A 12,360-nucleotide genomic window follows, 5' to 3' on the forward strand; every position below is an offset into this window, starting at 1 on the left:
AAGTAAGGAAAGGAGAGACGAGGAGTGACTCAGTGGGAGACCATTTAACTCTCAGATGGAGGGCAGATCTCCCTTTGTCTCGACCGGGAGGGAGGGTGTCCTTCGACCGGGAGGAGAGGAAGAAATGACTTTCAATTCATCTCACTGTTCCTCTCATCAGACACAGGGAAAGTGTGACCCATGGTTGAATCTTTCCTGTGCTAGTCAGTGAATTATTGTCCAACGGTCCACATCAAGTCAGCTGAGGGTTAGTCACTTTTGAGGATTCCACTACCGTTAAGTAAAGAGGCATTTGAGTGGGTGTAACGACAGCATCTGTTGACATTTAACATGTCATGAGGATATAAAGTTGTCATATATACGACAGAGAGAGAAAAATGAAAAATATATAATTCTATACAGGCTGTAGCCGACAACAGGGCCTGTTAAATTGAGTGCAACTTCACAACACCTTCAGATAGAAATGTATGGTGCAGAACAATTATAATTGTCCATCATGTAGAATAGGGATTTGTGTCAGTTCTGTTCATTACATTTCTATCCGGAACGCTCCAACGTTCACATTAATGAACACACCCCTGGCCTACTCTAACTGCTCCTATCACTCCTCTCTACAGCTGACCAACAGTCGCAGATGGGGAACACCAACACTGCCAGCCACCTCAACAACCAGAGCAAGATGAACATCCGTGCTTTCCTGCCAATGCCAAGCTAGAGATCGACGCCTTCATTGTCTCCAACGCTGCCACTGGCAGCAGTGACACCTTGACCAAGCTGCAGCAGCAGCCCGGTGGCAAGAAGTTCAACTTCAGGAAAGACGTGGCAGTGTGTCCGTGTGCTGGCCTTGCAGAGCCAAGAGCTGCCCTGGGTGGATAACAAATTTATCTCCGTCTTTTGGGAGACAGAACGATGAAAACATATGTTCCAGACAGATGTTTCAGTGCATGGCTTTGTCCTCTCCTGTGTCTTTCATCGTATATGATGTATAGCTATAGCAATGATTGATCCCATTGAAACTGTACTCTTTGGTTAATATCATTAGAAGGTGCACTGACCAGTTCCGACATTAGCCGTTGTCATTCATTAAGGTTGTTTCCCTGATTTTGAATCTGTTCATTGGAACAAACATGCCATTGAAAAAGAAGGCTTTTCAAATATGTATTTTTTTACACTTCTCGCACATCTTAACAAGCTGTCATACAACACAGAACACACCACAAAAACACTCACGAACATGAAAACGCACATTTGTACCTGAACATCTGAATGCTGACTCATCTGTCAGAGAAATGTAACTAAAACTATGTCACTTCTTTAGGGACTTTGGTATCATTGACAGCTTCTGAAAAACTGTTTTCTTCTGTATCCTTCAAGTGAAACTGTTATATGACTTCATGCTCTTGGGGAATTCTTCAGTGGATGAGCACTGTGCTCTTCATTATTTTTGTAGTGAAAGAATATTTTGCTTGTCTCTATTGTCTCCCAGTTAAAGTGTGTCCTGTTACCCCTGTGTGATAGGCCTTATGTTCCTTCTATGGTCATCTGTTCCAGCTCAAATCAGAGAGTTACGTGCTCCTCTGTCTAACCTTCTCCATGGTCCAGCTCTGTGGCAATTCAGATTACATGGTTTAACTCATTCACACAGACGCCTTTGTGATGCTGCGCCTTTGATCCACAATGACTTGACAGAAAACATATTATGAAAAATGTTTTTCAATGACATCCAACATTTGTTTTCCTTGACTTACAAATAGCTTGTTTAGGAAAGAGGAAGCACTTACCTAGTGGTGATCTCCAGGAGTTAGGGGAGGGAAAAGACAGTCTAACTCAATCTTAATTAGTAAGGATCTCAGACACAGATTTAAGGGGAATGTTCCTGCACTGGATGACAAACGAGCAGGGAGCTTTAATTTGTGTTTCTCTGTAACACTGGGGACTGGCTGATAAAACATTTGTGAGAACAGAGAAGGAAGGAAAAAACTAAAACAAGGGCAAAAAACGATTTCATCATAGGTAAGTGATGATACTTTCCCTCAATAGTACTACTAAATTAAATGTATATAATGTCATTAAGCTTTAACCATGTTTTATGCTGTTTAAGCTGTTATGTCATGCTTATTATGTACTTATACATAATCTTTGCTTTTTCAAGATAAAGTTAGGTAATCCATTCTCTCTTCTCTCTCCTCTCTCCTCTCTCTCTCTCTCTCTCTCTCTCTCTCTCTCTCTCTCTCTCTCTCTCTCTCTCTCTCTCTCTCTCTCTCTCTCTCTCTCTCTCTCTCTCTCTCTCTCTCTCTCTCTCTCCTCTCTCTCCTCCTCGTTACTCGCTCTCTCTCTCTCGCTCTCATTCACTCTTTCTCTCTCACACACTCTCTCTCGCTTTCTCTCTCACTCTCTCTCTCGCTCTCTCCTCTCTCTCCCTCTCTCCTCTCTCTCTTCTCCAAGAGTTATATGTGGGAGCCGCTCTCTCTCTCTCTCTCTCTCTCTCTCTCACTGACTCTCTTACACACACACACAACCCCCCCACAAACACAAACACACACACAGACAGACATGATCTCCTCCACAGTGTTGTTCTATGGGAACTACGTGCTGTGCCTGTGTCTGGGACTGCTGTGTGTGGTGTTTGTCAGTTACTGGAACATCGAGTGGCGTGGTGGCTTTGCCTGGGATGCGTCCTTTCTGCAGTTCAACTGGCATCCCGTGCTCATGGTGACTGGCCTGGTAGTCCTGTATGGGAACGGTGGGTCACAATAATGATTATGATAATGACCATAATACATTTCATTCAGTCACCAGTATTTCATATTTTCATTTGATGGAAAATCTCAGAGTGCTTCATACTGTGTGGACAAAAGCAAGAAATTATGGAAATTATAGCAGGGCAGATTGTAAATTAGAAAACTGTGAGGACAGACACTGGGAGACGAGAAGTAAGTACAGGGAGTGAATATTTAATAAATACCAGACATGAAACAAAACACGGACAGCGTCTGGACAAGGGGAACATAACGACCTTAATGCTGACACTGGGATCAAACTGAGTAATAGACAGATATAGAGGAGGCAATCAATAAAGTGATGGAGTCCAATGAGTCCAATGAAGCGCTGATGCGCATAACGACGGTGACAGGTGTCTGAAGATGGGCCGCCTGGTGCCCTCGAGCGCCAGAGAGGGGGAGTGGGAGCAGGCGTGACAAAAACAAACCTCCGTTTGGAAAAGTTGTAAATTGTTTTCTCCTTTGAGGGTTTTCTCACTAAAAACTTGTTTGAATTTGGTTTCTTTCAATTACTTAGGTGTGTACTTGATTCCACTGTTTCTATTGTGTCAGGCAAGCTAAATCAAACGCGCTTAAAGTATTTGAAAGAAAATAAATAGACCTGGCCTTCTCTTTGGATCCAGGTCAGGTATCATCTCCACAAGGTCTATCACAAAGCCAAGATAATAAAGGCTTTTTAAACTACACCAAAAAACTAAATACTTCCAACAGGAGCGCTTTGACCAACCTCTCAATCTGGTCTCAGAGCATTTCGTATTATTCTGTACGTAATTCCAGGACACTCCAGTTAGTATGCTAGCTGGCTAACGTTAACTAGGCTAGGGGTTAGGGTTAAGGTTGGGGTTAAGTTTAGGAGTTAGGTTAAAGGGTTAAGGTTAAGGGTTAAGGTTAAGTTAGGGGAAGGGTTAGCTAAAAGGGTTAAAGTTAGGGTTAGGGAAAGGGTTAGCTAACATGCTAAGTAGTTTCAAAGTAGCTAAAAAGTAGTAACTAGTTGAAAAGTTGCTAAATTGCTACAGTTGTCCGTGATGAGATTTAAACTCACAATCGCTGGATTGATTGATATTCGCGTCATACGCCCACTCATCCATCCTACTTTAGTTTTTGCCTTAAGTAATCATCTGTCTAACCTAACCATACCAAACGTAACATATTATACTAATTTTAGTTAGGCTTGCCATATCAAAAGGGGTTGAATACTTATTGACTCAAGACATTTCAGCTTTTCGTTTTGTATTCATTTCCAAACATTTCTAGAAACTTAATTTCACATTGACAGTATGGGTTATTGTGTGTAGGTCAGTGACACAAAATCAAAATGTAATCCATTTTGAATTCAGGTTGTAACACAATATTTTGTGGAAAAAGTCAAGGTGTGTGAATACTTTCTGAAGGCATCATTTGTGCCATGGCACCAATGATTACCAACCTCCATTTCTTCCCATCTTCAGTCTCCCTACATCCCCATGTCACTTAGTATACATTAAACAATTAATACACTATACCCCTCCCAAGTCCCCCCACTCCCAATCTGTCTTGCTGTATTTACTTTTTTAGTGACTTTCAACTGACCTTGCACTGTAGCGTTCCTCAATGATGTGACTGTGTACCAGTACATTATTGTAAGTATCCATATAGGTCTTGGAGTGGTTATAAATACTAAGTGGTTATAAACTGTATGGAATAACATGTGGGAGGGGTCATGTTACATGTGGTAGGACAGGCTAGTGCACCCAGAAGAGACAAACACAGAAAGGAGATAATACATCCCACCATCTGGGAAAGGCTGATCTAAAAGTCTTCTGTGTCTTTCTGTGTGTGTGTGTGTGTGTGTGTGTTTGTGTCTGTGTGTTGTCTGAAGCGGCTATCCTATACCGCATCCCCTTTACCTGGAGTCAGAGGAAGCAGCGCTGGAAGCTGGTGCACGCTGCTCTGCTGCTGTCCTCCCTGCTCCTGTCCATCCTTGGGCTGTGTGCTGTGTTTGACTTCCACACAGGCTACCACATCCCCAACCTGTATTCCCTCCACAGCTGGGTGGGCATCTGCACTGTAGTCCTGTTCACTGCCCAGGTAGGAGGGGGAGACGTTGGGCAGGGACCAGGGTTTTTTCCCTGACCCATGTGAACTGACCAGGGAAAACTCTGGGCTCTTAGTAACTCAGAGTTTTTCATGTTCAGGTCATATGACCCTAATTTAAAAAAACATTAATGTACCTGTGCTCATGGTTCAAATTGCACATTGGGCAGCTTTTCTACCTCAAGCTCATTTGATGCAACCCATCTTGCTCAACCCTTTTCCGTCCCTTCTCATTGGTCAGTGGGTCCTTGGCCTGGTTGGTTTCCTGTCTCCCTGCTCTCCCCTCGGGTTCCGTAAGCTCCTGAAACCAGTTCACGCCTGGATGGGCATGGCCATCTTTATCCTCAGCCTGGCCTCCTGTCTCTCTGGCATCAACGAAAAACTGCTCCTTGCTCTGTGAGTGACCAGAAACGCTGATCCTCCACCAATAACAACTAACTACATTGGTCCAACATTCTCCACAATAATTTTCTGTATAAAGGCCAATGTGACATTGAAAAGCTTTAGGCTACATTAAATATTCACAGTTATGGATAAATTAAAGAACTTTACATTTTACAGAACAAAATTAGGTTTGACAACTTATAAGAGCATAACAGCAATTTCATTGTAGTATTTCCTTAGCCTTGGTGCCCCAAAACTCTTGACATTGAACAAAGAGTTGGCCACAGAAACAGATTGGTTACCAGGTTAGCCTTTCCCTTTAACTACAGTGACTCCATGAAAGGAGATGTTTTATTATTTTTTAATTTTTACTTCATTATTTCACCTTTATTTAACCAGGTAGGCTAGTTGAGAAGAAGTTCTCATTTACAACTGCGACCTGGCCAAGATAAAGCATAGCAGTGTGAACAGACAACAACACAGAGTTACACATGGAGTAAACAATATACAAGTCAATAACACAGTAGGGGGGAAAATGAGTCTATATACAGTGTGTGAAAAAGGCATGTCATTAATTTGAGGGTTTATGTCTCTATTCAGCAACGGCAACAGCAACAGCACCGCAGCCTATTCCTCACATCCTGCAGAGGCCTTGTTTGCTAACTTCCTGGGTGTCCTGATCGTGGCCTTTGGATTGGTGGTCCTTGGAATCCTGTCCAACCAGAGGTGGAATAGGCTGGAGCCAGGGCAGGAGAGCTCTAGAGTGAGTATGGTGCTGTCAGCACTAAAGTCCTAGACTGAATGACAGCCTGTTTCTGGAATAGCCAGGTTATCAGGTGTGTTCCAGATACATATTTTCTAAGCAGGCCTGTGCAGATTATCGGACCTTTACAATACCTGGACAAGTATTTATTATCTATAGGAACCATATCAACATGATATAATGACTGATTCTATAATCTCTACAGACCTGCACAGAAAATGTGAATCTGGAATGCACCTATTGTGACAATGACAAAGGATTTGTGCAGTTCATGGCAAAATTCAGTCTGCATTTTTCAAAGGACACAAACAGACCTAGCTGGCTTTTGTAATTGAGACTGAGCTTAGTAGACCCTTGGCTTTGCCTTTGAGACTGAGCTAAATGCTTGTCAATGTTGGCCCCCCTATCCATGTAATCTTATTTATTATGTTCACCGATCCTAGATCATCACTCCTACTCTGAGATGCTTTATGAATACCGGCCCTGATGCTTTTTTATTGGCTGTAGCCTACTGTGCTTGGAATTATAGTTGTCATTTTTATGCTTTTACTCCAGTCATTGCTTCCGGAGGACAACTGAAGAAGTAGAAGACCTTGGTGTCCTCTTCTTCTCCCTGCCCTTTTCTATTTTTGGATAATGGATCAATTGGAGACAAAGAACACTGATGTTCCCTCCTGTGTCTCAGAATACCAGCTGTGGTAGTAGTTACACGTGACATGATGACATGATGACTGACATGCAATGTTTTTACTCTATACTGTCTATAGTATATGGGAGACTATGTGCATTAAAGCATTATTGTGTGGTACAAGCCTTATAGAAAAGTTTGTGGTCATACACACATCCTTAAAAACATAGGTGTTGGGCTAATAAAGAATACTAGTATAGAACAATAATTCACCGCTTTATTGACAACGTTTTGATCCAAAACGAATTTTTGTCAGGTAAAAAAAATACTGAGTGCACACATCCCAAAATATACACATTTCAACTCATATGACCATTGTCGACATGACGCATGGTGGGTGCAAAAACAATTTGTGTGTCTCCAATAATGTAATAACTATCACATGTCACGTAAGACCCAGAATAGTCAACACAGGTATAAATACACAGGGGATAATGGGGAAGATGGGCGACACCTGGAGGGGGGTGGAGACAATCACAAAGACAGGTGAAACAGATCAGGGTGTGACAAATAACAATGAGATGGGTACATGTAGTCGTTCCAGAAAATAATATATATCTACAAAATTACTAAGTAGGTGACCTGGAAGGCAAGACTAATCAAAGTGACATATTCATGTAGGAAATGGTCTATAGGCCCTATACCATACAATTATTAGGCTGTACTACTGCATAGTCCATTCTTAAAAGCTCTCTTAGGGCTTGGATGCCGCTAGCGGGATCAAAATCGAAAACATCCGGTGAAGCTAGAGCGCGCCAAATTCAAATTACAAATTTTTTATATTAAACATTCATGAACATACAAGTGTCTTACATCATTTAAAAGCTTAACTTCTTGTTAATCCAACATGGTTATGGGCTTACAAAAAATCTGTACCATGTCAGATATAGAGTTGTCAGATTTCAAAAAGGCTTTACGGTGAAAGCATACCATGCGATTATCTGAGGACAGCGCCCCACATCAAAATACTTTTTCAACCAGCACCGGCTTGACAAAAAATCTCAAATAGCGATAAAATAAATCACTTACCTTTGAAGATCTTCCTCTGTTTGCAATCCCAAGGGTCCCAGCTACACAATGAATGTTCGTTTTGTTCGATAAAGTCCTTCTTTATATCCAAAAAGTCAGTTTAGTTGGTGCCATTGATTTCAGTAATCCACTCCTTCAACATGCATACAAAGGAATCCAAAAAGCTACCGGTAAACTTCATCCAAACAAGTCAAATGACGTTTCTCATCAATCCTCTAAAATAAACTGAAGTTAAAAATTCATAAAGAAAAAAAAAGAAAAAACAGAAGAAGATAGAAAAATAACAAATCATTAAAGATCATCAAAAAAATAACAGTAGTGAGGCTATATACAGGGGGTACCGGTACAGAGTCAATGTGGAGGCTATATACAGGGGGTACTGGTACAGAGTCAATATGCGGGGGCACAGGTTAGTCAAGGTAATTGAGGTAATATGTACATGTAGGTAGAGGTAAAGTGACTATGCATAAATAATAAACAGAGAGTAGCAGCAGCGTTAAAATGGAAATAGTCTGGTTAGCCATTTGATTAGCTGTTCAGGAGTCTTATGGCTAGGGGGTAGAAGCTGTTAACCTTTCTGCGCACAGATCCCGATTACGGGATCATTTCCCTAAACAGCCGCTGAATTGCAGGGCGCCAAATTCAAAAATATTACAAAAAATATTTATAATCATGCAATCACAAGTGAAATATACCAAAACACAGCTTAGCTTGTTGTTAATCCACCTATTGTGTCAGATTTTGAAAATATGCTTTACAGAGAAAGAAATCCAAGCTTTTGTGAGTGTATCAATCAATGCTACAACAGCTAGCCCCAAATTAGCATGGTCACGAAAGTCAGAAAAGCAATAAAAKKAATCGCTTACCTTTGATAATCTTCGGATGTTTGCACTCACGAGACTCCCAGTTACACAATAAATGTTCTTTTTSTTCGATAAATATTACTTTTATAACAAAAAAACGCCATTTGGGTTGCGCGTTATGTTGAGAAAACTACAGCCTCGTTCCGGTGCTGAAAGGCAGAATTTTTTTCCCAAACGTATCAGATACAAAGATATTACTAAAAATATTTATAATCATGCAATCACAAGTGAAATATACCAAAACACAGCTTAGCTTGTTGCTAATCCACCTATCGTGTCAGATTTTGAAAATATGCTTTGCAACGAAAGCAATCTAAGCTTTTGTGAGTGTATCAATCAATGCTAGAACAATTAGCCTTATATTAGCTTGGTTAGCTTGGTCACGAAAGTCAGAAAAGCAATAAAATTAATCGCTTACTTTTGATAGTCTTCGGATGTTTGCACTCACGAGACTCCCAGTTAAACAACAAATGTTATTTTTGTTCGATAAATATTACTTTTATAACAAAAAAACGCCACTTATTCAATAAGAGAGAAAAGGAAAATGGAGAGCTCCCCTCTCGCGCGCAGGAACTATTCAGAGGACACCTGACTACTTTTGAAAAATCTCGTTCATTTTTCAAAATAAAAGCCTGAAACTATGTCTAAAGCCTGGTCACAGCCTGAGGAAGCCATTGGAAAATGAATCTGGTTGATATCCCTTTAAATGGAAGAAAGACTGGCCAGGAAACACAGATTTTTTTTTTAAATATCACTTCCGGGTTATATTTTCTCAGGTTTTCGCCTGCAGAATCAGTTTTGTTATACTCACAGACAATATTTTGACAGTTTTGGAAACTTTGGAGTGTTTTCTATCCTAATCTGTAAATTATATGCATATTCTACGATTTGGACCTGAGAAATAGTCCGTTTACCTTGGGAACGTTCTTTTAAAAATAAAAATAAATCTGACCCCTAGCATCAAGAAGTTAAGAAGCCTTTTGGACCTAGACTTGGCACTCCAGTACCACTTGCAATGTGGTAGCAGAGAGAACAGTCTATGACTAGGGTGGCTGGAGTCTTTGGCAATTTCTAGTGCCGTTCTCTGACACCGCCTGTTAAAGAGGTCATGGACTGCAAGAAGCTTGGCCCCAGTGATGTACTAGGCCATACGCACTACCCTCTGTAGTGCCTTGCGGTCGGAGGCCGAGCAGTTGCCATTCCAGGCAATAATGCAACCAGTCAGGATGCTCTCGATGGTGCAGCTGTAGAACCTTTTGAGGATCTGAGGACCCATGCCAAATCTTTTCAGTCTCCTGAGGGGGAATAAGCTTTGTCGTGCCCTCTTCACAACTGTCTTAGTGTGTTTGGACCATGATAGTTTGTTGGTGATGTGGACACCAAGGGACTTGAAGCTCTCAACCTGCTCCACTACAGCTCCTTCGATGCGAATGGGGGTGTGCTCAGTCCTCCTTTTCCTGTAGTCCACAATCATCTCCTTTGTCTTGATCACGTTGAGGGAGAGGTTGTTATCCTCTCTGGCGCAGGCGTGCCGCTAGCGACCCACCTCGACAACATCCGGTGAAATTGCAGAGTGCCAAATTCAAAATACAGAAATAGTCATAATAAACATTAATAAAAATACAAGTGTTATACATTGGCTTAAAGATTAACTTCTTGTTAATCCAGCCGCTTTATCAGATTTCAAAAAGGATTTACGGCGAAAGCATACCATGTGATTATCTGAGGACAGCGCCCTGCTTACAAAAGCGTACAAACATTTTCCAACCAAGTAGAGGAGTCACGAAGGTCAGAAATAGCGATAAAATGAATCACTTACCTTCGAAGATCTTCATCTGGTTGCAGTCACAAGAGTCCCAGCTACACAGTAAATGTGTGTTTTGTTCGATAAAGTCCCTCTTATATCCCAAAAACTCTGCTTTGTTGGCGCGTTTTGTTCAGTAATCCACTGGCTCAAAGGCGGTCAAAACATGCAGACGAATACATCCTAATAGTATCGGTAAAGTTTGTCGAAACATGTCAAACGATATTTATAATTAATCCTCAGGTTGTCAATTGTCTAAATAATCGATAATATTTCAACTGGACAATAGCGTATTCAATAGAATGGAAAAACAACGAAGGGCGTGCACACGGTCACGCGCGCAAACCAGCACTGCATGCTTCCTCAGTCCACTGACAGAAAGGTCTCACTCTTCTTCATTTTTCAGAAAACAAGCCTGAAACAATGTCTAAAGACTGTTGACATCTAGTGGAAGCCATAGGAACTGCAATCTGGGTCCTAACCCATTAGATACTCAATAGTCATTCAATTGAAAACTACCCACATCAAAAAAATCCAACTTAATTTTTTTTTTTTAAAGGTTTATTTTATTTTATTTTTTATCCCACTTCCTGGATGGATTTTCCTCAGATTTTCACCTGCCATATCAGTTCTGTTATCTTCTTCTAACTAGGGGGCGCAATTTTAACATTTGGCAAAATATGCGTACCCATTTTAAACTGCCTATTTCTCAGCCCCCGAAACTAGAATATGCATATCATAGATTAGGATAGAAAACACTCTGAAGTTTCCAAAACTGTAGAGAATTTTGTCTGTGAGTTAAACAGAACTGATATTGCAGGTGAAAACCTGAGAAAATTTCAAGCAGGAAGTGGCACTCATTTTGAGAGCTCTGTGTTCCAATGCCTTCCTATCGCATATGTGAAGTCTCAACAATAAGACCTCTTTTTCTATGTCTTCCCTAAGGTGTCAACAGCCTTTAGACGTAGTTTCAGGCCTTTATTTTGAAGGATGAGCCTGCAAGAGCACATTGGGTACGTGGACAGGTGGAGGCTCTCCGGGTGATTTTTGCGCAAATCTGAAAGGTAGCCATTGTCTCTCTCGCTCCTAGTGAAAAGCCAACTGTCCCGGTTGATTTATTATCGAATAGATATGTGAAAAACACCCTGAAATTGGATCAAAAACAACGTTTGACATGTTTATGTGGACATTATGGATATAATTTTTTCCGCCGTTGTCGCGAACGCTTTTTCCGGTGGATTACTTGTGATGACGCATCAAACAAACGGAGGTATTTGGATATAAAACATATCTTTATGGAACAAAAGGAACATTTGCTGTCTAACTGGGAGTCTCGTGAGTGAAACCAACCGAAGATCAACAAAGGTAAACGATTAATTTGATTGCTTTGCTGGTTTTTGTTACCGAGTTACCTGGTGCTAGCTGTTCTTATTGTTTTGTYGAGCGATCGATACATTTACACAAATGCAAGTATTGCTTTCGCTGGAAAGCATAATTTCAATATCTGAGACGACAGATGGATTAACAAAAGGCTAAGCTGTGTTTTGCAATATTGCACTTGTGATTTCATGAAATTATATTTTATGATTAACCTCTGGCGCTAGGCTACGCTATGCTAGTCAGGGTTTTTAATGACAGAAATCCCGGATCCGGGATGGGGATTTCAGAAAGGTTAAACTCACATACAGTATTTTAACCGTTTTGGAAAATGTAGAGTGTTTTCAATCCAAATCTACCAATTATATGCAAATCCTAGCTTCTGGGCCTGAGTAACAGGCAGTTTACTTTGGGCACGCTTCTCATCCAGACGTCGAAATACTGCCCCCAAGCCATAAGAAGTCATCCTCTTTGGTCTAGACGGGGCGCTAGCGACCCACCTCGACAACATCCGGTGAAATTGCAGAGCGCGAAATTCAAATGACAGAAATAGTCATATTTAACATTCATGAAAATACAAGTGTCATATATCAGAAAAA

The 12,360-nt window shown here is 41.0% G+C and overlaps 1 protein-coding gene across 1 annotated transcript; it reads left to right on the forward strand.

The window, feature by feature from the left end:
• The first annotated feature begins 1,494 nt into the window (after positions 1-1,494).
• Positions 1,495-6,885, forward strand: LOC111961109 (lysosomal membrane ascorbate-dependent ferrireductase CYB561A3). The gene is made up of 6 exons (XM_023983222.2): positions 1,495-2,013; positions 2,548-2,743; positions 4,639-4,847; positions 5,095-5,249; positions 5,838-6,000; positions 6,556-6,885. The coding sequence occupies exons 2-6, from the start codon at positions 2,554-2,556 to the stop codon at positions 6,577-6,579; spliced, it is 741 nt and encodes a 246-aa protein (XP_023838990.1). The 5' UTR covers positions 1,495-2,013; positions 2,548-2,553; the 3' UTR covers positions 6,580-6,885.
• Positions 6,886-12,360: the final 5,475 nt, after the last annotated feature.

Source organism: Salvelinus sp. IW2-2015, linkage group LG4q.1:29 (assembly GCF_002910315.2).
Source record: "Salvelinus sp. IW2-2015 linkage group LG4q.1:29, ASM291031v2, whole genome shotgun sequence".
NCBI lineage: Eukaryota > Metazoa > Chordata > Actinopteri > Salmoniformes > Salmonidae > Salvelinus > Salvelinus sp. IW2-2015.

Excerpts from the sequence above, each read along its gene's own strand:
- LOC111961109 (XM_023983222.2), top strand. The coding sequence starts at position 2,554 with ATGATCTCCTCCACAGTGTTGTTCTATGGGAACTACGTGCTGTGCCTG. Across the intron at positions 2,744-4,638 it reads GGTAGTCCTGTATGGGAACG|CGGCTATCCTATACCGCATC; the intron begins GTGGGTCACAAT and ends TGTTGTCTGAAG. Across the intron at positions 6,001-6,555 it reads CAGGGCAGGAGAGCTCTAGA|TCATTGCTTCCGGAGGACAA; the intron begins GTGAGTATGGTG and ends CTTTTACTCCAG.